Raw genomic sequence first — 27,704 nt, 5'->3', positions numbered from 1 at the left:
GGTTTAAGGTCTGGGGCAGGGATTTGACATTCTGTGACTTCTTCATTGAGGGCTTGCTTAGCAGCACTGTCTGCTTTCTCATTTCCCCTCAGACCAACATGGCCTGGGACCCAGCAAAAAACTACACTCAAGTTCTGGTTCTTTAGACGTTCTAGTTGATCAAGCTCAGCTTTGGTTGTACTTTTTGCGTGACATTAAAGCCTACTGGAAAGATTTTTAATTGCAATTTAATTGAATGCAATTTACTTTTACGATTAAATAAAATTAATTTATCCCTCTCACCCATAGTTTTCTATTTATTTACAAATGTACATAGGCCTACTGTAATTACATTTATACATAGTTAATCTACTGATCTTTATACTATTCATCCTGCACATAAACGTATTCTTACTACTCTTATAATGTTGTTTCTGAACTACAATGACACTGTTTCCACACTGCACAAACATAGCTGTATGTTATGTACATATCTGTTATATATTTGTCATATTGAATATCCATATTTATTCTGTTTTATTATATTCTGTTAATACACTGCATATATCTATATTATTATTTCTACTATTATAATGTTACTACTACATACATTATTCTACTTATTGTATGAGATAACTGCTAATACACTGCACATATTTATATTTAATTCATATTACTCTAAACCACCTTCTGTAAATCAACTGTATACTACTGTCTACATTGCACTATATTTCTTGACCTGTCTCTGTATATTTCATCATCTTTCTATACTTTGCATCACATTGCATGCATACTGTAGCTACATGAATCACAGCTAAGATCCTTGGTTGCTATGAAGGCCAGTCGTTCTAAATGGATGGTTGCTATGGCCAAAGGCCAGTTATCTCTGCCGTTATCAAGCGGGCATATCCTAACTTTATCTTATTTTAAACATCTCTATTTTACTTAGCCTACAGTGACTCCTATTAAGAAGTGGCCACTTCATTCGCGCTTACCGTGATTCACGCAGCAACATTATTAAATTAATCTGTCACCATATGCCTATGCCAACGTTTGCAAAGAGGGGAATCTTTTAATTTGATTCACAATGAAACGTTACATTTAATGTACATAAACAATGACTAGGCTAGTTTTGGTTGTTGTTGGTGGTGTTACTGCATCCCTTAGTTATGCCTACAATGCAAAATTGTTCCCTCGTGATTGTTAGGCGCATTTCAAAACATCGCGACGTGAAATGCCACCACAAAACATTGTGTCTTATTAGGAGTCCTCGCTTAAGCTGTCACAGACTCAGGCGCTACTTTTAGGGCTAAAATGCTTCCTGAATTACTCTTAGTAAAAAAAAATAGGAGTCCTAAAGTTACGAGTGACGAAGTTACGAGTACAAGCATCTCATATCAAATGACCATGGCATTACGCTAAGCAACATAATAGTCCAGGCCAAGTAAGGTCTGACCCAAAACTAATTGCAACAGAATTTATTTTCACATTTTTATATTTCAATTGGTGATCTAAACACCATAGTAAAAGTCCATTAAAATCCAGTTGGTGGAAATATGTTAAAATGAGGGTTGTTTTAGGCATTATCCTTCAGCAAAAACTGACAAAACTGTAATTAGAATGTTGTAAAATAAGCATTCTAAAGAATATCTGATCCCATCTAACTTAACCCCTTCAGACCCCAATTATGTTCCAAGGTGGTGAAAAATATAATAATGATTTTTCCCCATCCTTAATGCAACCATAAATGAGAATCAATAAAAAAAAAATTTTTTATCACAACCTTTTAATTGTTTTTTTTTTTGTCCATTTCAATGGACATCGGGTCCAAACAGTTGTTAAAATACCAACATCATATGACAACATCATACCTATTTTTTGTCTTATAATTCACATTGACATCACATGGAACATGAACTTGAACAGTTCAAATGATGGTCCAAAGAGTTTTAAAATATAACATCATAGTTTTTTTTTTTTTTGCAGGTCAAAAAAGTAATGTGTTGCAAGCATACCTCCGGTGTTCCATATAACTGTTTAATTACATGTTCCAATATGGAACACCGGAGGTATGCTTGCAACATATTTGTTTGCTCACTTTACTAAATTTTGCGCTCGTTTTACTAAATTGTGCTTTCATTTTCCTAAATATTTGCTCAATTTAGTAAACCCTGTGCTTGTTTTACTAAACAGTGCATTTATTTTACTACATTGTGGGCTAATTTGCTAAATTCCACTCTCATTTCATTACATCACATTGTAAAATGAGTGCACAATTTAGTAAAATAAGCATACTATTTACTAAAATGAGTGCACTTTTTAGTAAAATGAGAGCACAATTTAGCAAAATGACAACAAGAGCACAATACACACGTTGTGTGCACAATGTAGTATAACAAGTGCACAAAAATATTAGTAAAGCAAGCGCATGATTTAGTAAAACGAGTGTATGTTTTCTCAATACATAGAAAATCTTGCAATGACACACCCCAGGAGATGTCATTGCAAGATTGTTTTTGTATATCAAGATAATATACACTGTTTTTACTGAATTATGCACTCATTTTACTTAGAGTGCATTCTTAAATTGCCACTCCAAATGCACACACTGAAACTTTTAACCGTTCGTAAATTCGGAGCGTGGGTCGGATTATTCGTTTATTCACAGTGTCACAATCTTGGAGCTTTCAGTGCGTACTCTGGGCACTCCAGCTGAAGGGATGGAGTGGCAGAGCATGACATCACACAGTAGGTTGAGAGAGTGTTATCCCAGAGAGGGTTGAAGCTAGCCTAGAAATCTAGACACACCCTAGCGGCAGCAAATAATGTGGATCTGGCTCGCTAGGTTGAAGCAGCCTAAGGCTGAAGTGGACCTAAACACTGTTTCACAAGTGCTGTAGTGGTGTCCATATTGTAGGCCTAAACCAAACTGTTTGTAACCCAAAATAATTCACAGAGATTTAGACTGCTTGTCTTTTTCGAACTTCAGAGCGCTATTCTCAGTGTCAGATTGAATTTACAAACGCACCCTGAATTTTGCGCTCGTTTTACTAAATAGTGTGCTCGTTTTACTAAATCTTCCACACTTTTTTGCACAAAAAATAGCACAATTTAGCTAAATGCTCAGAAAATGTAGCTGTATAAGTCCATGATTTAGTAAAATGAGGATACTATAGTAAACCGGGCACACAATTTACTAAATTCTGTGCACAATCTAGTAAAATGAGAGGACTATTTAGTACAACCGACCACACATTTTAGTTAAATGAGTGCACATTCAAAATAGCTGAAGTAAATAAAAAATATATTTAGAATTATAGCTTGGGTCTTGAGGATGTCAGAACCTTGCCTGGTGACAATAATTAAATGAGTGTTGGCTAACATCTCCCAACACCTGGTGTCCATAGGGATGGACATTAAACTTTGAAAAAATCCTGTACTACACTGTTATGAAATATATTCAAATTAACTTCAAATATCATCACCTGCAATGGTTAGAATTATACTGAGTGCAAATTGGTTAGGCTATCATGAACATAAATTCATATTGATGAGGGAAAAAAGATGCTTACTCCTGTTCCTATCTAGCTTCAGAGCCATGCTTGTGTTGTTTGATGTCTGAAGTGCTCTCAGATCAAGTTACAGGTCATAACTGCATTCTGATTGGGTCATCAGGATCCAATCAGTAGCAATGCATAATTAAAATGGTGAAACCACAGATTTTCATTGGTTTAGACCCAAAAATATATAATGTCCATTCCAATGGACATGGGGTCCGAAAGTTAACATGGAATTTTAGAATATTGCATTGTTGAGGAACATTCTTTTATTTTCAAAGAGTTAGTACATTTCTCAGGCTTATTTCAGACTTGTTTGTTGCTAATTGGTGTCTATTTTTTTTATTTTGGCCCTTTGAATCAATGGAAATGGTTGTTCAGTCTTTAAATAGAGCCAGTGTGTTTTTGCATTTAAGTGTTCCACAATGTTTAAGTTGTACAAACATATAGTTAAGCATTATTAAGCCTAGGAAAGTGTTTTTGGTGGTCTGATTGAGAGGTCACTGAATCATATACAGTATATCACACGAAAGTATCAGTCCATTATTTTCCAAGACTTATAGTAATTGACCTCTTGCCCGGGGGGTTGACTATTCTGTTTAGACTGTCTGTCCAATCAGAAGGGCCTGTATGATGCCTCTTTACTTTGCACAATTTTGGCTAAAACAGTAATCAGACAGCACAGTATGTTTATGTAAGTGAATGAATGAAGGAAAATTGTAAAGGCAAAGTTGAAGATGTACATGATAATGTCCAAATTCAACAGACAGGTGCAGATAACTGCAGCTAGCCTCCAAAGAGGTGACTATTGTTGTGACGTCTGGCAAAAGGTGCATGCTATAATAAATAAAGTTTAAGATTAATAATTAAAATGCATGCCTATGCATGGGTCATGGTTTTACCAAAATCATAGAACAGCCAAAATTATACATACTCTAAAAGCATATGCCCTACATGAAATATAGCATTAATCAGCTTATGTCCCATCTTCCTCCATACCATGCATAATACATACTCCTCTATTCTGTATAGGTGAATTAAGTGAACAGCTGATTTTTTGGCCTGCACTATTAAGGGAAACAAATTAAACATCATAAACTATATATTTTCTAAAAGCATATAACCTCTAGAAGTGATATGACACCAAATAGGACATGTCCCATCTTCCTCCATGCAATGCACAATACATTGGCCTCTATTCTGTATAGGCAAATCTAGTGTAAAGCGGACACATTTTGACATATACTGTCTAGGGAAAGCAAATTAAACACCCTAAACTATATATTTCCTGAAAGCATATTACTTGTAGATGAGATATAACACCAGTTAAGACATGTCTCATCTTCCTCCATGCCATGCACAACACATTGCCCTCTATTCTGCATAGGCGAATCTAGTGTACAGTGGATACATTTTGGCATGTATAGTCAAGGGAAAACAAATTAAACACCCTAAACTATATATTTTCTGAAAGCATATACCCTTTAGATGAGATATTACACAATTTAAGACATTTCCCATCTTCCTCCATGCCATGCACAATACACTGCCCTATATTCTGTATAGGCGAATCTAGTGTAAAGCGGATACATTTTAGCCTATACTGTCTATGGAAAACAAATTAAATACCCTAAACTATATATTTCCTGAAAGCATATTACTTGTAGATGAGATATAACACCAGTTAAGACATTTCCCATCTTCCTCCATGCCATGCACAATACATTGCCCTATATTCTATATAGGCGAATCTTGTGTAAAGCGGATACATTTTAGCCTATACTGTCTATGGAAAACAAATTAAACACCCTAAACTATATATTTTCTAAAAGCATATGCCCTCTAGATGAGATATGATACCAGTTAAGTATTATCTTCCTCCATGCCTTGGACATGGTACATATTCCTGTATTGCATTTACTCTGTATTAAAACACATAGATTTTAATATATCGCTGAAAAAGCTAGAGCATTCCAAAATGTTCAATGTTAACATTTAAAATCATATTATTGTTTAATTTGACCATCATTTGTCCTCAGATTCACCCCTGTGGGCTGAATAGTAATTGAGATATAGGGCTATATTTGTCTAATACGCATGGTCACTAGCAAATAGCTTAGGGCAGTGTTTCTCAAACTTTTTCAGAGGAAGGACCACTTAACCAATAAAAAAGAAACGCACGGACCACCTACAGTAGCTAAAAAAAAAGAGTAGACCTACTTCAACAGTATGTTAGCCCACACAATAGGCCTACTCACTGAACCACCTTGCTTATTGTCTAGACCTACTTCAACAGTATGTTAGCCCACACAATAGGCCTACTCACTGAACCACCTTGCTTATTGTCTAGACCTACTTCAACAGTATATTAGCCCACACAATAGGCCTACTCACTGAACCACCTTGCTTATTGTCTAGACCTACTTCAACAGTATATTAGCCCACACAATAGGCCTACTCACTGAACCACCTTGCTTATTGTCTAGACCTACTTCAACAGTATATTAGCCCACACAATAGGCCTACTCACTGAACCACCTTGCTTATTGTCTAGACCTACTTCAACAGTATATTAGCCCACACAATAGGCCTACTCACTGAACCACCTTGCTTATTGTCTAGACCTACTTCAACAGTATATTAGCCCACACAATAGGCCTACTCACTGAACCACCTTGCTTATTGTCTAGACCTACTTCAACAGTATATTAGCCCACACAATAGGCCTACTCACTGAACCACCTTGCTTATTGTCTAGACCTACTTCAACAGTAAATTAGCCCACACAATAGGCCTACTCACTGAACCACCTTGCTTATTGTCTAGACCTACTACAACAGTAAATTAGCCCACACAATAGGCCTACTCACTGAACCACCTTGCTTATTGTCTTTGCACTTTGCTTATCGTGTCAGAGGATTCATTTGATTTAAACTGGCATATTTTACAGTGTTGAGAACTGTTTGGATTTACATACAAGTTGGTTCAATATTGCAAACAACTCGTCTATATTATATTTTATCATGTCTGTTCGCGGACCACTTGGAATAGCTTGCGGACCACTAGTGGTCCCCGGACCACACTTTGAGAAACACTGGCTTAGGGGTTTGTCCAGTCCACATTGGGTGTGGTTTTGTTTTCAAAAGTCCGGCACCTGGCGCAAAAAAGTGGATCTTATGTTTCTTAGTTAGTCATGTGTGTGTTTTGGGCGTTACATCCTTTAAACCAATGAGAGTGACATCTGTCATTCCCTTTAACAGCAAGCATTTGGACTTCAAACAGGGCATCGGTATTGTAGTAGTCAGCGGCCCATTTGAAGGAATTTGCTTGCATGCGAGACTGTATGGAACAGGTATTCCACTAAACCATGCTTTAAAACCTAGCAGAGTATAGCCTATAAACGCATCTGCACTCGTCTATTATTTGAACTCATTGGCAAAGTAAAACTAACTTCTCTGTGGTGTCATAGTCAACACAAAACAGTTACACAGTTAATTACGCTATTGACTGACAATAGGTTACCATTGACAAAATAGCCTGAAAAATGCAACACTTACACCAATAGTGTTTAAATGACTGAATAAGAAACCTAAGGACATTTATCCTGCAGAGGAGTTGCTTACATCTCGTGACAGTGCGTCTTCAGATGTGCTCCATATGTGCCTCTCGCCTATTCACTTTTAACTGTCATTAACAATTTGCAAATGATGGTGAATGGTGAAACTACTCATTGTGAGACATATTTCCTGATATCTTTATTATAATTATTATGTTCCCCATTGTAATCATGTAATTTGTAATGTTTTGCATGGATGTGCGCTGGTTCACGTTCCTGTGGACGAGAAAAGCAGGGTGTAGTTGTGCACCCGCCCATCACTGTTGATAAAACACTCTTAAAATAACAGATAAACAACTCGCCATGGATTTCTGACCAGGTATTTCTTGGTCAGTGGCGTAATGCGTTTTAGGTAGTGTACGATAGTGCTTTTTAGATAATGCGCTAGACCCCTCCTTAGGTCGTTAATGGCTACACCCCTTGGTGCATTGCTCAATAAAAGAGATGACGAAAAACTCGAGTGTACAATAGAAATATGTGTTGCATCATGATGATTATACACTTTGCGCTGTGCTGTTGACTGTCATGATAGGGCCCATAGCCATTATAACCTCTTGGCAGCCATTTTGGTGGCCATCATTTCTCAAGGTCAGATTTTACTAGATTTTTTGTATGTTATTTAGCATGTCTAACAGTACCAGAATCCATAAAAAAACCTTTTGTATCTCTTTTATCTTCTGAATCTCAATATTATCACAAATGTGGGCAAATTAAAACTCAGCCCAAGTCAGTTATGATGTCATCACATCACCAAAAGTATTGGTTTTACCAAAAATATTTGTCAATATTCTAAACTACAAAAATGCATACTTATAAAGTATTTTGATACAAAATACGAAGCCTTTTTTTCAACCCAGTCAAATACAAATTACGAATATACGATATATTTTGTATTTGAAATATGGAATACATGTAATAAATACTGCTCCTCCCTGTAGGCATCATTGGTTCTGAGATACCATGTTTGTTTCAGGAGATATAATGAAGAATAGGCGTAATTCAGTTATAGTGGAACATTTAATGGTTGCCACGGCGACCATTAGGGTTTTTTGATAATGGTTTTATATCTGAAAATGTTCAGGGCTCCAAACTGTACAAGTTCACCAAGTTTCATGCCTTTATGAAAGAATTTGACCTAATTTTCACATATCCCCTGTACTATGAAAGTTCAATAAAACTGCCAAAGGTGCAGCTTTTTGCCACTGACCTATGCACAAATAATTCCAATTTTGACAATGTTCCATCACTTGGATTTTCATGGACTTTTGGTATGTGATATGAAAAGGTTTCATAAACTGAATACAACAAAAATAATTTCTGTTGCAATTAGTTTTGGGTTGGGTGTTTTTTTCTCACAGATTGCCTGGACTATAAATCTCATAACGTTACAGCAACATCTCCTCCCTATGACCTAGCTATCGGAACTCCCCCTATTTCCACCGGTCCCGTATTTCCACCGTCTTGCGTGTATGTGTCACTTAATATCCATTTCTATACAAACCAAGACTCCTATAGAAACGCAACCACCCACACCATATGTGTATCTAAATTAGCTATGTACCAAAAATGACATTTTACCGTGACTCAAAGAGCTGTAAACAGTGTTGTAAGGCTGCGTGTACACAACCGCTTGGAGCTCCAGTGGAATTTTAATTTCACGACGAGAATTCTCGGTCTAACCGTCCATGTGCCGTTGAAACGGTGTAAATAGGCGACCCATCAGACCAGCACTAACTCTAAGCGTGGTAAACAAAATCGGATATTTCAGGCAGTAAATGCTCCCGTTAAGAACCAAACCAGATTTTGTTCAAATCTACACACCTATGGCTACTGAAAAATGTAAGGTTCATTTAGTAAATGTTATTTTGAAGTGTTAAAAAAACATCGTTGTTTTAGAATTTCTGAACAAAAGTGGTGATAATTGGGGGTGTTACGATAGCTAGCTTCTAGCCACACAAAAAATGAATGAAATCTCCGCTTAGCATTCTAATAACAGAAGGGGCACATTTATGTGGACCACTACAACATGACTCATTATGTCTGTAACGTTAACTGTATAAAACACTTACTTTCATAAACACTTACTTTCATAAAGGAAGCACACCATCCAGCACATACACATGGAAACCGATATTTTAGGTAGCCTACTTGGCCACGAACTCAAAACGTGTCTCTCTGAAGCTCTGTTCTAGAATCTTTGCTCTGAAGTCTGTCCCCGTTGCTAAGCAACATCAAATAAACGAATAGACAGTCTTCCAGTATTAAATGTGTACGTGTGATTACGAATGGATGTGTGTGGTTTGCAATTAGAATAAACAAGAAATAACATTTCCAATAATTTCCCATGATAAATTACATAATATTTGCACCTTCCTTCCTTGTGAAGCTCACACTAATTCCACCGCATTTAGTGAAATGTAATACAACGTTGCCACCTAGCGTTCAGTAGGCTATTTAAGATAAACGTGGCATTTCCTGCTTATTCTTTTGTCAACACCATGCTTTTAGGAAAACAATCTTTTTATCATAGTTCCCTCTTCAATGAGCGATTACCAGCTCGTTTTTGTAACAGAGATAGCTGTTTATTGTCCCTAGGTTTACAGAAACACCTATTCAAATTAATACGTAGCCTATGGAGTGCTGCCGACCACTGTTCATTACGGCCCAGAATGCCTTGCATGTCTTTACAACAAAACAACCCAGTAAAACCTAATTTCCCGTAAACATATGAATTTGCATACTTGTAACATTTTTAATAATACTCTCCCATCATGATAATAACATGATTAACAATAATGGAAAATTTAATTTGAATACCGTCAATGTGAAAACAACTCTATTATGTAAGCTATATATAGCTACTGTTCTCCTTGCTATTTCAGTTCATAAGTTCATACTATCCCATGGCAGAGGAAGGATTTCATGAGTGGGCAAGGTTGCCCGGAGACATTGTGGCTGCCCAGAGGCATTGAGCATACTTGGAAGGAATTGTGATAGAAGGTGAATGGTGCAAAGGTGAATTGTGAGAGTTACCAAATACCTGTGGGTGGTTTGCAAAATGATGGAAACTTTTGGAATATTTCTTTTTTTTTTTTAGCTTATGCACCCTCACATTGGAGTCCCCAGTTCATATACAAAATTTGGTATCGATATGTGACAGTGTTCCTGAGATATTGAGGACGACTTCCTGTTTCGGAGCTTTGCCGCCGATTTCGTTTGGCTGTGACGGGCAAACGCTTTCGAAAATCAAAAATCCTTCCGGTGAGGCTTGGTCCAAGGATAATGTACGTCAAGTTTTGTGGCGTTCGGACCAAACTTGTGATCTGTGAAAATTTAGTTTCGCTTTCTGTTCAATCCAATATGGCGGACGAACGACACACCCACCTGACGTCATCTTCGCGACCAACTTACACCGGTACTGACCGGACGTTTTAAAGTTGGAACGGTGTCTCTGTCTCAAAGGGCCTAGGCGCTAGAGCTGACAAAAAATTAGGGAGATGGGAAAAATAAAACTTAAGAAGAACAATAAGTGTGTTGCTTTGCAAGCACACTTAATGACAAGCTTGGGACTGAAGCCATGCAGACTCGGCTAGATTTAAACACAGGCCGTTGCAGCAAGACATTGAGCCAATCCTAATATCATAGGAAAACAGGTGGGGCTGTGTCATTAGGCTGATTACCACTGACACCAGCTACTGTTACATACAAGACTTAAGTGTCTCAATTAAATCAATTAAACGTGACTATATCGCACTGGGCTCCGCACTGCGCCTCTTTGCAAAGAACTTCAGTTCGCGGCGCCCCCTCTTCCTTCCCTCATCACAAAGTGTTTTCCACCAAAAGCTGTCACCGGTCCGCACGTCTGTTGTAACTGTGTTGACTGAAGGGATTGTGTTTTTTCAAAAAAGGGTCCTATGTTCCCCGCTACGGAACATAGGACCCAGGGAATATGGATGACCCCAATGCCCTCCGCTGGCTGCTGAAAATTGCAGTTTAACAATAAACAGCAATGCTAAAGCGAGGTACCTGTCTAGTTTTATTTCATAAATATATTGTTTTTATAGACGTTAGTGCCATGCGCTATCAAGAGCTTCCATGTGCTACACATGTTTGTCAACATCGCAAAAACTACAATTTTCGCAAAACTTGTTGGAAAGGTGTAGCCTAGCCCAGGCTAAGGAAAACCCAATAATTTCTGAAGCTGATTGTATTGGAAGTATTTCCTATATGTTAGTCTATTAGCTTGCTCGCAACAGCAAAAATGAAACTGGAGAGTTGATGTCTCCGCGAAGACACTGCTATTACATTAGATTAGCGTTTCTCAACGGGGGCGGTACCGCCCCCCTGGGGGCGTTTGAACACCATCGAGGGGCGTTGTGAATGAGATAGCTGAGAGGGGGGCGATCAGGCACAAATGGGGGGCGTTGATCACTGATATTTATCATAATGTTTAAGCATTACATTTGTTTGTTTTGACACGAAATGGAATGATTTGTGCCTGGTGGCTCCGTCTAGTTTCCTCCTTAGAGCGCTCCGATTTGAACCCGAAATCGCGACATTCATATCCACGATACTGTGTCGCGGTGTGAAAAGGTAGAATCGCGACACACCCTTTCTAGTGTTTCACGCACTGCTTTGCAGCTTACGCGGCCGCAAAAGCAACCCACATCTCCCGCTTTACTTATCGGTAGCCTACGTTGTCCAAAAACAAATAAATAAATAATAATGTCATACCTCTCCTTGCTTTCATTGTAGACTATGTGTGCAACTTTACCAAACAGTATAGAAGTAAACCCCCTCTCCTTGCCCCGCTCTCTCGCGCTCCCTCCCTCTCCCTCTCCCTCCTGCTCAATGAACACGCGCGACTTAAATAAAACATTCACAATCGTGAAAGCAAGGACGCATAGAAGACGACTAGCTATATTACTATTAAATCCGCTTAGCATCATTAGCTATCATTGCTGCACATATTTGTTTAAAACTCTTGCATTGAAGTTGACTGATCATCTCAATACCAACGTTTCCCAAAAGGGCCTGTCCCAAGGAGAACAAGTATTATCTTGAAACTTAAACACACATGGGGAAACTGAACAGTCCAATCAGTAGACTATGATAGGCTAAGCTAGCCAACTATGCTACTTTGTTTACAACATTTCCAGGCTTCAACCAGACAGCTGAATTAAAGAGGTAGAGTTATAATAATAAAAATAGTAGGCCTAGGCTATAGGCTAATCTACATAAAGTGTGCTGTCATAAATATCAGTCATTCAGAAAAATATAAAGGATATAAAATAAAATATATATTATATTGTAAACTTTTGGTGTTCTAAGGGAGACTATTAAAATGTTATTTAATAAAAAATACTGGTTATTTAATAAAATGTCTAGCCTCCCCCTCCCCCCCAAAAAATGTATTGTGCAATGTTTTTCCCTTATTACTAATGAACTGAAACAAGTAGACCACACACAAAACATAAATGAAGTATTATCAAGAATTTGATCATGTTCCACAGATCTGGCCAAAACAGCATTCAAGCACAAAGCCTTGGCTACTCACTCGAGGTCTTATCTCAAACAAAACCTTAATTTGACTACTCATAGACCACTTTGATACCAACACTTATACAACCATTTGTTATTATTATTATTATTATTAGTAGTAGTAGTAGTAGTAGTAGTAGTATTATTATTATTATTATTATTATTATTATTAGTAGTAGTAGTAGTAGTAGTAGGCTAATAAAATAAAAAATAATAATGATAATAATTATCACCATCATTAGGCAGTTATGAGCATATCAGTGGTCTATATCTTTGTGTGTGTGTGTGTTTGTGTTTGTGTGTGTGTGTGAGTGCAAGTGCGTGTGTTGGGTGGGGGGCATCAGGAGATTCATGATGAAGTCAGGGGGCGTTTGTTCAAAAAAGGTTGAGAACCACTGCATTAGATGCACACTCAATCGCGAATCGACGCAGTAAAAAAGCAACGACTGGTAGTAACGAAAGTAAATTGGATTAAAGCAAAACTTGGCCAAAAACACTTTGTATGGACTCGCGGTGATGGCCTAGTAGGCCTAATGTGAATCGCGGACTATCAAGTAAAAGAGATATACCAAATAAAGGCAGTGTTGTGGGTTGTGTTTTTATAACATGTTGGCACAAACATTAATTTCTGTCATAAACTAAGTAAGCTAAGCGTTTCTCCATTGTCAACGTGAACTACTGGTATGTTCAAGCGTTCCAAGTGACATGTGGTTTAATGTCAGACAGAAGATGGGCCTGTCCTGAATCCTGTCCCTCTGCCGCCACTGTTAAAAAAAAATCTAGCGGAAACACTGTAACAACCAGTTTATTCCAAGGTAACATACAGTTTGTGTTACATCTAATGAGCAGTATGTAGTGGTTTGAATGTGTTGAATTTATTGATTTACTAATTCTGAATGGTAACAATTTTGAATTCTAATTGTGGGTTCATAACAGTGTTATTCATACTGGTGAGACTAGGCTACACAGTGGTAAGTTAGTTTAAATATCCATTCTGGTGAGACTAGGTCAAATGAAAACCTGAGGATTATATGTTAAACCTGAGTGTTCAGTGATGAACTGTCATTTTGTTGCTTTTAACTCATTGAATACCAAGCTGTTTTCGGGAGCTTTGTCCTAGAGTGCCAGCAATCTAGACCATTGTTGATGATTTTTGTACAGCCACAGCATATTCTGTGTTATAGCTATGAACACATACTATGGCTCGATTAAAAGGTGAGACTTTAAGCTCTCGGTGGGTGCAAACCGTGTATTTCTACACGCCTCTGTTCCTGAGAAATCCCAAGCTAAACCGTGGCTAGTTTTAATCAAAATCGCTGTTTTTTTTCTAGAAATGGAGATATAACGTCTTTCATTAAATATGAAGTGTTGCCTGTTACTTACTTGTGTAAACTTTCTGGGAAGTGATCAGCGAGACCTGGCGAGACTGCCACCTAGTGATAGACCCACGAAAATGGCCTGGTTTTGACCTGACGTGCATGCGTCACTGATTCGACCCAAAACGGCAACCGAGTTATGATAAAATGTCCAGATGCGTTCCATGTGCGTTTTCATGAGTTTCACGATCGTCATATATTTCATTTTCATTCATCACAGAGTTCCCAAAATCACATATAAGGTGTGTTAGAGTGTCTAGTTTCGTAATTTAAAAAAAAAGCTAAAAACTTAATATTACGTTTTTGGCACTCAACGCATGGGAAGGAAAAACTTAATATTACATTTTTGGCACTCAATGAGTTAAGCATTTTATTGTTAGAATAAAATCCAGCAAAATTGTTTCTTATAGTGGGTTGATTAATGAATACTCTCCAGAGTAGGGGCAACTTTCTCTTAGTACTGCTGTGAGTTGGGTAAAGGGAAATAGCTTGGTGTTGCTGAATGCAAGCCCCCACACACTAGGCCACACCCCCTTCAGGTAAGCCGTGACAATAGAGTACTGAAGTCTGACGTAGCGTTTCAATGACGGCAGAATCATTGGATATAAACAAATTTTCGAAGTGGCTTAAATGCATTATCCTATTTCTATTTCGGCTGATACAATTCCGCCCTATTTCACCTTGATGTAGACCTACTTAAGTAAAATAAAGTAAAGTAAAACCATCTGGTTTTGTAAATAGTGGGAGTCAGGACGTGATCCTGTATTTCCCTGCCGCCTGGAGACATTAGTATTGAATAGCCTTCCCCTACCATACGGGTACTTAGGCTACCACCCGTTATATGTAGCCTACTATTCCGTAGCCTAGAAATCTAGACGCACCCTAGCGGCGGCAAATTAATTTGCTCAACCTATACATTTCAATGATATAGGATGGCCCGCCAGGCTAACTATTCCGCTCTACCAGCTGGAACTAGGCTTACTACCAATATTGTTTAAAACTATTTTTCCTCCTTGTCGTTCTTTCAGCTTCGTCTTGTCTGTTCTTTTACTGTTATCTTCTCCTCGTGAACCCCACTCAGTTACCCTTAGTTACCCCTAAGATTCTATGTCATGAGCGATTACAATAAAATAAGTGGAATAATTGATATTTTTTCTTACAGGCTTGCCATATATTACCTGAACTCTGTAGCAGAAGCCTACAAGAATGCCACCTCGGAGCTGAAAAAGAAAATGCAGATGGCAAGTACAAACTTGACTTGCAGTAGGCTATAGGCTACTATAATTTGTGACCATGAACAGTAGTCCAGCCAACATCTGGACTAGATGATGGCATTATTATAGTCGTGTCCTGTTTTACTCTTTGATATTTCAGTTAGTAAAAAATTATCTTTTATTTATTAAGCATGTTACCACTAGGAGCACTACATTTTGTGGGCTTGTCTTCATAATAACCTGCCCCAATCTATTTTGAAACTCTCTGTTCGTAGGCCAGAGATGAGGACAAGAACAGGCGTAACAACAAGAAAAGCACCAACCAGCAACAGCAGGACCTGGAAGACCTGCTCCCAAAGCGATCTCTGGCACCTCCCCCTCCCCCAGAGAACAACACCGGTGAGAATCTCTCAATTAGTTAGTTATATGCTACACAACATGAAGACCGAATGGTATAGGACAAAATACATTAAAAAAACGGACAATCTACATTGTAAAAAAAAAACCCCACTCACTCATAACCCAGTCAAGTCATCTTGTTTTGACTGAGCTTTTATGTTATAAACTTTACACTACATGTCATGTTGACATCATGACTCAGTCAAAGCAACATGGCGATTGGAGTGCGCTGCAATCTTTTTTACAGTGTAGGGTAGCGTTTCTCAACGGGGGCGGTACCGCCCCCCTGGGGGCGTTTGAACACCATCGAGGGGCGTTGTGAATGAGATAGCTGAGAGGGGGGCGATCAGGCACAAATGGGGGGCGTTGATCACTGATATTTATCATAATGTTTAAGCATTACATTTGTTTGTTTTGACACGAAATGGAATGATTTGTGCCTGGTGGCTCCGTCTAGTTTCCTCCTTAGAGCGCTCCGATTTGAACCCGAAATCGCGACATTCATATCCACGATACTGTGTCGCGGTGTGAAAAGGTAGAATCGCGACACACCCTTTCTAGTGTTTCACGCACTGCTTTGCAGCTTACGCGGCCGCAAAAGCAACCCACATCTCCCGCTTTACTTATCGGTAGCCTACGTTGTCCAAAAACAAATAAATAAATAATAATGTCATACCTCTCCTTGCTTTCATTGTAGACTATGTGTGCAACTTTACCAAACAGTATAGAAGTAAACCCCCTCTCCTTGCCCCGCTCTCTCGCGCTCCCTCCCTCTCCCTCTCCCTCCTGCTCAATGAACACGCGCGACTTAAATAAAACATTCACAATCGTGAAAGCAAGGACGCATAGAAGACGACTAGCTATATTACTATTAAATCCGCTTAGCATCATTAGCTATCATTGCTGCACATATTTGTTTAAAACTCTTGCATTGAAGTTGACTGATCATCTCAATACCAACGTTTCCCAAAAGGGCCTGTCCCAAGGAGAACAAGTATTATCTTGAAACTTAAACACACATGGGGAAACTGAACAGTCCAATCAGTAGACTATGATAGGCTAAGCTAGCCAACTATGCTACTTTGTTTACAACATTTCCAGGCTTCAACCAGACAGCTGAATTAAAGAGGTAGAGTTATAATAATAAAAATAGTAGGCCTAGGCTATAGGCTAATCTACATAAAGTGTGCTGTCATAAATATCAGTCATTCAGAAAAATATAAAGGATATAAAATAAAATATATATTATATTGTAAACTTTTGGTGTTCTAAGGGAGACTATTAAAATGTTATTTAATAAAAAATACTGGTTATTTAATAAAATGTCTAGCCTCCCCCTCCCCCCCAAAAAATGTATTGTGCAATGTTTTTCCCTTATTACTAATGAACTGAAACAAGTAGACCACACACAAAACATAAATGAAGTATTATCAAGAATTTGATCATGTTCCACAGATCTGGCCAAAACAGCATTCAAGCACAAAGCCTTGGCTACTCACTCGAGGTCTTATCTCAAACAAAACCTTAATTTGACTACTCATAGACCACTTTGATACCAACACTTATACAACCATTTGTTATTATTATTATTATTATTATTAGTAGTAGTAGTAGTAGTAGTAGTAGTATTATTATTATTATTATTAGTAGTAGTAGTAGTAGTAGTAGGCTAATAAAATAAAAAATAATAATGATAATAATTATCACCATCATTAGGCAGTTATGAGCATATCAGTGGTCTATATCTTTGTGTGTGTGTGTGTTTGTGTTTGTGTGTGTGTGTGAGTGCAAGTGCGTGTGTTGGGTGGGGGGCATCAGGAGATTCATGATGAAGTCAGGGGGCGTTTGTTCAAAAAAGGTTGAGAACCACTGGTGTAGGGTAAAGCTTTACATGTCTTTTTTGTGTATGTGTAACCTTGTTCATTAGAAAAAAAACAGGAGAAAGGTGGGAAGGGGACCAGAGTGAAGCCAGGCGTTAACGTGCAGAAGGATGCGTCACTGGCATTGGCCAATCCGAACGCTCGAGGGCCAGTGACCCGGGAACCTGCACCTCGGGGACCAGGGGCACTTCCGGGAAACCCACAGGAACGTGGTGAGAAAGGTCGAGGACGAGGTGCCCCAAGACAATAAACTGCCGCAACCCCTCGCTAGTCTGCTAATCGCTGATCCATGTCACTTTTTAAGGAACAGTTGAGTAACATTGCACTTTTAAGAGGTGTAGTGTAAACACTAATCTACTTTTAAAAGCAATATAAACAGTAATGTGTGTTGGAATTCTAAAATGGGGTGATATGTTAAACGACTTGAGATTTAATGGACATTGTTAGTTTAAGATAAATTGTTGTTATTTTCATGTCGAAAATTGGTATGAACTTTATGCCTATCATTTAAGTAGAAATTCAATCAATTCAATCAATATGGCTGAACATTCATTTGATTATTGACTTATTGTTGAAAACAACTCTAATGTATTATTACCATAGCTAACCACTGTGAGTTTAATATAATTCTGGAAGAGCATTAGCACATCTTCATTATGGCAAAATAAGCTAGGATGATCTACAAAGCACTTAATTGTTTATCTTTTTTATATTATGTTGTAAACCCAATCTTTATTGTTTCAATAATATTCCCCATTGTAGCCTATCAAGAAGGTTCTTATCTGTATACAGTCATCTAATAAATATTCTTCATAATAGTTTTGTTATTTTCTGTCGATTCACCTCCAATAGGTAAGAGTGCTTGTAAAGATTGAGTAAATAAAAATAATAATAATACTAATAAAAAAAAATCTTAACTGCATAATGCCCAGTTGCTCTCTCTTCTGTTGTCATGAGGTGCTTAGACCCACTGGCCAGTTTGCCTAAAGGTCAAACAGGTCCACAGATGTAGCAATAACATTTGCTTTGAACACTGCTCTTTCTCATCTGGATAGGAGAGATGCTCTTCATCGACTACAGCTCTGCTTTTAACACCACAGTTCCATCTAGGCTTATCATGAAACTGAGAGTCCTGAACATCTGTTCCTCCCTGTGCAGTTGGATCCTTGACTTCCTGGCCACTGGCAGTAGACCTTAGTGTTTTTTTTGCACTTGCCACTTTAGTTTTTGTATGATCTTCTCTTGTTTTCTTTCGTCTTAATGCTCACCCACACTTCAGTCTTGTTGAATTAGCAATGAATACCTTTTAATTTATTCTTTAAAGTTGAGCTGGCTCTTGAGCATAATAAATTTAATTTACTGATAAATACTTTTATGAATACATGACAATAAATTTGAACTTGGATTGCCTTAATTAGACTGATTTGTGATCACTCATCAAGACACTTGGGCTTCTTTACACCAAACCTCACCTAAGCAGATGGAGATGGATATGGGGGTAAGACGAATAGGCCTAATGGAGTACGCTATAACAGCGCCATACGTTATGAAAAGACACAGACAGTCAGGCCGGGAACATGAGCGCAGTGCAACTTCCGACTGCTGCAGGACAACATAGCCTATCACGTCTTTTTTCTATTCATGTGTTGGAATATGTCACTGTATGTATTCACGCTTTGATCATGATTCATGGACAGACAAGGGATCTCATCTCCTACCTCACAGAAGCTGTTTTTCATAGTGTGTATATATCACCCTCTAGTGGTCAAAGTTGCAAATTGCAATGTAAACTAATGTGTTCTGCTCTGTAGGCTACTCGGTTTGGTTTCTACCAGGCTTGTTCTACATAATACACTAGATGTCGCCTTCTGCTTCTCAGCATGCGTCAACACCGCCGCCATCTTGGTACAGGGATCTGAAGCGCTAAACTAGTTCTCCTGTATTGTCAGCGTTACCTATTTAGCGACGTTTGGCCATCCCCAGTGATAAACCTTTTTAGCGATTAGCGACAAATTTGGGAACTTCTCACAATGATGGCAGATCGGCTTCTTTGTTGTTGAAACGTAAGAAAATCACCTTTCTCATGGCTTTGTCATTTATGAATTCAGCTACATCTCGTTTGCACCGCCGTCATGCATGCTATCCGGCAAAAGATTCTTTGGACGCCGCCATTGGCCGAATACCGGCGCCCATTGACTTACATTGAACACATGTAAACAAAACGTAAATTATGTGCTCAAACTAACGCCGCTGACTTATGACAAAAAACATTCCTCTTTGATACGAAACTACATTTTTGTACAACATTTATCCAGCAAAAATTACAGAATTTGGATTGAGTAATGTGGAGAAATATCGATATTAAGAAAATTGCCGCTGCGTGACGCCGAGTTAATGGCATTTCCCCTTGTCCATGAGTCACGTATAACAGGTCACGTCGGTGGCCGTTATCCCTCACATGTCAGAGTAATGACATTCAAAAACGTACCTTTATATTACATTACAATTTATAAAGGAACGAAATGTCAAAAGAATTAAGCAATATGTTTGCTGGATGACACGAATATTAGTAAGGAAAAACAAGATTTTTACCGTAATGTCCAGTGAAATTACATATGTTGTGGCGCTATTGCGCGGCACGGCCAGTAGATGACATTATTGCACTACAGCAACCAGGAACCAACAAAAACCTAGACACTCGAGATTTTAGGACCGTTGTCAGCCACAACGCACCATCTGAAAATCTGAATTGTGAAGTAGACCTACTCCATAGTCACGTGTGCCTGTTCATTCATGCCATGTCAATAGAACAAACCAAATTAGAATAGGCTAGTAATGCAATACTACATACAATACATATGTATGCATGGATATACTGTATGTGTGTGTATGTATGTATATATATATGTATATATAACACGCATACACACACACACACACACACACACACACACACACATATATATATATATGAGAGCAAGCAATACAGAACAGAACAGGTTGTCGGTCTGAACTGAAGTTAGTGCTGCATGTAAACACACACTTGTCACGCTACATTTATATGTGTATGTATGTAATGTGTGTGTGTGTGCATATATATATATATATACATATACATACATATATACAGAGAGAGAGAGTATTTTCTGTTTTTGTTTTTTGTCCTATGGTCTTATGTTCTTGTTTGTTATGTTGTATGTAACAACAGCTTTGGCAACACTGTTCCCATGCAGTCATGCTAATAAAGCAACTTTGAATTTGAATTTGAGAGAGAGAGAGTCAGAGCAATACAGAACAGGTTGTCGGTCTGAACTGAAGTTAGTGCTGCATGTAAACACACACTTGTCACGCTACATTTATGTGTATGTATGTAATGTGTGTTGTGTGTGTGTGTGCATATATATATATATATATATATATATATATATTTATATATATATATATATACACAGAGAGAGAGAGAGAGAAAGAGCAATACAGAACAGGTCGTCGGTTTTACTGAACTGAAGTTATTGCTTGTAAACAGTTAGTGCTGCATGTAAACACACTTGTCATGCTACATCTATATGTGTATGTATGTAATGTGTGTGTGTGTATGTATGTATATGTATATATATATATATATATATATATACAGAGAGAGAGGGCAATACAGAAGTTTTTGCTGTATGTAAACACACTTGTCACTTGTGTGTGTGTGTGTGTATGTATATATGTGTACATATATATATATATAGAGAGAGAGCAATACAGAACATATATATATATATTAGGTACGGTGGTATAACCTGTATAACAACATATACTATCAGGTACTATCATTGTACTTGCATTATGTATTTGTGGGTACCTACATATAAGCTTAGTTGTTACATTGTAATACTGAGTGCTTTTACAAAACTTTGCCAATTGGCCTACATTTTCATCAGAGGCAAAGAGCTGACCTGAGACCTGCTGGATGGGGTAAATCTGGTCATGATAGATTTGATATACAAGCCATTCTTAGCTCCAGTCAAGGCCTCATTGTCTTCAGTGTACATGTTTTTTTGCTCTTGGGTGCTCCTTGTTGGTGCCCCCCCCCCCCCCCAATCCCAATCCTCCCCCACCTTTCTTATGCAGCCCTTGCCACTTAATCTACTAAACCCGTCTTCTACTGCACCCCCCCCCCCCATAAATGCAGAAATAGGCTGACACCAGACATAATTTCACTGCATTTCTTACTTCCAGTAACTATATGCATGTGACAATAAACTTCCTTGTATCCTTGTATCCTTGTAACAGCTGTGCTGCTACAACCTTGTTACTCTTTGATACAGTGGAATAAACCTATTAAGTGTACCAGTTAATTACTTACATGTACATATGACATGTATGTTGTGTCTTCGATGTCTTGGAACAGGTCTACTAATTCACTACATCAACTGTGTTGGTACACACTTATTGTTCTTTGATACAGTGGCATAAGTACTAAGTACTTGGGCAATTCCATGGAAAATTAAATTTTTTCTAACATCCATAACGCCAATAAAATGTGATGGTATGAAATTTGAGCATTTGCTATTTCTGGCTGAAGAATGTACATGAGAAAAATGCACAAAAAATGAATAGTAACATTCACATCATACAAATGCCAAGTCATTTCACTGGCGTTATGGATGTGACAAAAAGTCAAATTTCCGTGGAATTGCCCACTTACAATTACATATTACATTACATGTTGTGTCATTGGTGTCTTGGAACATGTCTGCCGTTACCCTACATACTGTAGTACATGTATCAACTGTGTTATTTATTACTCTTTTGATACAGTGGAATGAACCCATTCAAATAAAGTGTACCAGTTAAGTACTTGTACATATACATGTACATATTATATACATCCTGTCAATGATGTCATGCATCCTGTAATTGATGTGTTGAAACGTGTCTGCTGTTACACCACACAGTACATGTGAATTAGTAGACCTGTTCCAAGACATCCAAGACACAACATACATGTCATATGTGCATGTAAGTAATTAACTGGTACACTTAATAGGTTTACTCCACTGTATCAAAGATTAACAAGGTTGTAGCAGCACAGCTGTTACGTGTACACTGAAGACAATGAGGCCTTGACTGGAGCTAAGAATGGTTTGTATATCAAATCTATCATGACCAGATTTACCCCATCCAGCAGGTCTCAGGTCAGCTCTTTGCCTCTGATGAAAATGTAGGCAAATTGGCAAAGTTTGGTAAAAGCACTATTACAATGTAACAACTATAGCCTATGTAGGTACCGACAAATACATAATGCAAGTACAATGATAGTACAGTACCTGATAGTACATGTTATTACACAGGTTGTACCACTGTACCTAATTAGGTACATGTAGGTACACTGTAACAGCGACACATTAAAATAAAGTGTTGCCGATGAATTTGCCCAGTAGTGGACAATAAAGACTTCTATTCTAGCCTACACGTCACATGTAGCCTACTAGAAGTGATGTTTCAGCTAGAAGTGATGGTTCATAAATTAACCCTCCAACTTTGCTGATGCACAGAACAGGTGTGCTGAGCTTTGTTTTTGGCTCTTCAAAGTGTTGTAAGTAAGGTGGTGTAAGTAGCCTACAGTATAGGCAGGTGGTGAGACAGGTCAAGAAATATGGTGCAGTGAAACACTACTATACAGTTGATTTTCAGAAGGTGGTTTAGAGTAGTATAAATGAAATATAAATATGTGCACTGTATTACCTTATAAGAGCAGAATAAATATGGCTATGAATAACAATGTCAGTTGATATTATTTTAAATGTTGGTGACACTACATTAATAAGGAGAATAGCAATAATAAACAATAATGTGAATGCAATATCAATGGGCAATAAATGGAAATCAACAAATACTATAACATACAAACAATGACTCAGAACAGCCTAAGTGCATGGTGAACAAATATGTATTTACACCCCTGTAGACAGGTGCATGCAAAAACACAGAAAGCAGACAAGGATTTTGTTTTTATAACACATGTAATAAGCAATGAACATTTGAAGATGTATTGTTTTGTTCTTCTAACATCAATAGTAGTTGTGCAGAGGTTGTAACATAATGATAAATACATGCTGCCTGTCACATTATGAATGTATACCCTGTCTTGTCTTGCACATCAGAAGCAGCAGCACTATGCTATTACATCGTTCACCGTAGGGACTAATATGAGGGAGACTGAGCTGCCAATCTCTCTTAACAGGTCCTGCATCATATCTACAAATATCTGTTCTGCTCTGCACAAACATAAGCAGGGTCTGATTTAGCGTGGCAGAGTGCTGATTGACAATAACATGGTTCCCTGCAGTGTTTGGTTGATTCCCATTGATGTTTGTGGGTTCTGTTAGACTGTACATTTTATGTGTGGCATCTCATTCCTCAGTTGTCTAACATGTTTTCTGACGGCCACTGATTGCATTAGCAGCTGAAAGACCAACTTGTAACAAGGTCCCAATTATGGATACACCCATTAACAGTCCTTGCGACCATTGACATCCGGATCAACTACAAACTTTTGATTGATTTTCAACAATGAACAGTTAGTTCAGTGTAATATGTCCAGCTCTCCCCCCCATCTTAATAAGTCAACGTTATATGATATGACCCTATTTTTACATTATAGCCTACATATGTTATAGCCTAACCCTTATCTATAGGTGACTGATGAGATTCATGTTAGCATATATTTATTGGCGACACAATTAATATTGGAGCTATTTCACTGTCGCAGACACAGAAGTGCTTTGTAGCCTAGGCTACGTAGTCATAGGCCAACATGAGACTTAAGCCCTCGTGTCGTCATGACTTAGGTTAGCCTATGTTCTTACTGTTGTTATTATCTGTAGGACATATTGTCTGTGGAACACAATTGTAGGCTAGGCCTATATTTGATTTTCAGTAAGCTTATATATCAATGATAAAGCTGCCTTACTTTTTTTGGTGTAATTATTTAGTTTTTTTTTTTATCTATGTAGGCTATTTCTTTAATGTTACATTATTATTTTGTTAATACATGGAATAAATCACCACAAACACACGCGACTGTAGCCTATGGGCTTCTCCTGTAGCCTACCAGGCTTGCGCAGCGTGGCTAACAACGCCCCTAAAACAAGTGTAACGTCGGCTCCTCGAGGCTTATTACTTAAACGAAGTTACAGCAGCTATTAGGCCCGAGGTGCAGTGAAATGGCGTCATCTGGTGGTCATACAATTCACCCGCTATTAGACCTGAAGTGCAGGAGAAGTGGATATTCAACCACGCCATCCTTCAGGTCGCAGCGACACGTAGGTGTACTTTATGTGCTGTGTCATGCTGCCATCTAGTGGTTGTGGAATATTTAACACCCATTATAGTTCTGGGAATAGATGTGCCCTCGAATAAATGTTATTTGGGTAATCCATCTGATAAATTGTGTTTTTCTTTTTATACTTCGTACCTTTATAAATTAAAAAAAAAGGTACCTTTTTCAATGTCATTACTCTGACATTCGACATTAGTCGACCATAAATTTGGGCAATGGGCACATTGTTAGGGGTTGACACTTTGCATAAGATTTCTCCACATTACTTGATCCAAATTCTGTGATTTTTGTTGTATAAATGTTGTACAATTATGTAGTTTCGTATCAAAGTGGAATGGTGGTTTTCATAAGTCAGCGGCGTTAGTTTGAGCACATAATTGACGTTTTGTTTACATGTAATTGATGTAAGTCAATGAGAGCCGGAAATCCATAAATAGCGGCGTCCAAAGAATCTTTTGCCGGATAGCATGACGGCGGTCTCGTCAGAGTAATGACATTGAAAAAGGTACCTTAATTATACACTTTAATTTATAAAGGTACGAAGTATAAAAAGAAAAACACAATTTATCAGATGGATTACCCAAATAATTTGTAACAAAGTACATTTATTCGAGGGCACATCTATTCCCAGAACTATAATGGGTGTTAAATATTCCACAACCACTAGATGACACTTGACACAGCACATAAAGTACACCTACGTGTCGCTGCGACCTGAAGGATGGCGTGGTTGAATATCCACTTCTCCTGCACTTCGGGTCTAATAGCGGGTGAATTGTATGACCACCAGATGACGCCATTTCACTGCACCTCGGGCCTAATAGCTGCTGTAACTTCGTTTAAGTAATAAGCCTCGAGGAGCCGACGGTTACACTTGTTTTAGGGGCGTTGTTAGCCACGCTGCGCAAGCCGGGTAGGCTACAGGAGAAGCTACAGTCACGTGTGTTTGTGGTGATTTATTCCATTTATTAACATGGAATAAATAATGTTACAAATAATAATGTAACATTAAAGAAATAGCCTACATAGAAAAAAAAAAACTAAATAATTACACCAAAAAAGTAAAGAAGCTTTATCATTGATATATAAGCTTACTGAAAATCAAATATAGGCCTAGCCTACAATTGTGTTCCACAGACAATATGTCCTACAGATAATAACAACAGTAAGAACATAGGCTAACCTAAGTCATGACGACACGGGGTAAGTCTCATGTTGGCCTATACGTAGCCTAGGCTACCAAGCACGTCTGGGTCTGCGACAGTGAAATAGCTCCAATATTAATTGTGTCGCCAATGAATGCTAACACGAATCTCATCAGTCACCTATAGATAAGGGTTAGGCTATAACATATGTAGGCTATAATGTAAAAATAGGGTCATATCATATAATGTTGACTTATTAAGATGGGGGAGAGAGCTGGACATATTACACTGAACTAACTGTTCATTGTTGAAAATCAATCAAAAGTTTGTAGTTGATCCGGATGTCATTGGTCGCAAGGACTGTTAATGGGTGTATCCACAATTGGGACCTTGTTACAAGTTGGTCTTTCAGCTGCTAATGCAATCAGTGGCCGTCAGAAAACATGTTAGACAACTGAGGAATGAGATGCCACACATAAAATGTACAGTCAAACAGAACGCACAAACATCAATGGGAATCCACCAAACACTGCAGGGAACCATATTGTCAATCAGCACTCAGCCACGCTAAATCAGACCCTGCTTATGTTTGTGCAGAGCAGAACAGATATTTGTAGATATGATGCAGGACCTGTTAAGAGAGATTGGCAGCTCAGTCTCCTTCATACTAGTCCCTACGGTGAACGATGTAATATAGCATAGTGCTGCTGCTTCTGATGTGCAAGACAAGACAGGGTATATATTCATAATGTGACAGGCAGCATGTATTTATCATTATCAACAAAACAATACATCTGCAAATGTTCATTGCTTATTAAATGTGTTATAAAAACAAAATCCTTGTCTGCTTTCTGTGTTTTTGCATGCACCTGTCTACAGGAAGACATATTTGTTCACCATGCACTTAGGCTGTTCTGAGTCATTGTTTGTATGTTATAGTATTTGTTGATTTCCATTTATTGCCCATTGATATTGCATTCACATTATTGTTTATTATTGCTATTCTCCTTATTAATGTAGTGTCACCAACATTTAAAATAAAATCAACTGACATTGTTATTCATAGCCATATTTATTCTGCTCTTATAAGGTAATACAGTGCACATATTTATATTTCATTTATACTACTCTAAACCACCTTCTGAAAATCAACTGTATAGTACTGTTTTACTGCACCATATTTCTTGACCTGTCTCACCACCTGCCTATACTGTAGGCTACTTACACCACCTTACTTACAACACTTTGAAGAGCCAAAAACAAAGCTCAGCACACCTGTTCTGTGCATCAGCAAAGTTGGAGGGTTAATTTATGAACCATCACTTCTAGCTGAAACATCACTTCTAGTAGGCTACATGTGACGTGTAGGCTAGAAGAGAAGTCTTTATTGTCCACTACTGGGGAAATTCATCGGCAACACTTTATTTTAATGTGTCGCTGTTACAGTGTACCTAGATACAGTGGTACAACCTGTGTAACAACATGTACTATCAGGTACTGTACTATCATTGTACTTGCATTATGTATTTGTGGGTACCTACATAGGCTATAGTTGTTACATTGTAATACTGAGTGCTTTTACCAAACTTTGCCAATTTGCCTACATTTTCATCAGAGGCAAAGAGCTGACATGAGACCTGCTGGATGGGGTAAATCTGGTCATG

General features: G+C 38.1%; 1 protein-coding gene across 1 annotated transcript in view; it reads left to right on the top strand.

The window, feature by feature from the left end:
* Positions 1-18,760, top strand: part of LOC143122615 (transmembrane channel-like protein 2-A) — a 62,664-nt gene extending 43,904 nt beyond the window's left edge. Inside the window, exons 18-21 of the mRNA XM_076283398.1 lie at positions 15,232-15,310; positions 15,559-15,682; positions 17,610-17,774; positions 18,618-18,760. Coding sequence (XP_076139513.1) covers positions 15,232-15,310; positions 15,559-15,682; positions 17,610-17,774; positions 18,618-18,760 — 511 coding nt within the window. The remainder of the gene's footprint in view (positions 1-15,231; positions 15,311-15,558; positions 15,683-17,609; positions 17,775-18,617) is intronic.
* The last annotated feature ends 8,944 nt before the right edge of the window (positions 18,761-27,704 follow it).

This window comes from Alosa pseudoharengus, unplaced genomic scaffold (assembly GCF_046254945.1).
Source record: "Alosa pseudoharengus isolate Yale_2024_CS ecotype anadromous, Long Island Sound unplaced genomic scaffold, YU_APseudo_1.1 YU_APseudo_1.1_scf_14, whole genome shotgun sequence".
NCBI lineage: Eukaryota > Metazoa > Chordata > Actinopteri > Clupeiformes > Clupeidae > Alosa > Alosa pseudoharengus.
The sequence above is the reverse complement of the archived record's forward strand: the minus strand, read 5'-3'. Positions and strand labels throughout refer to the sequence as shown.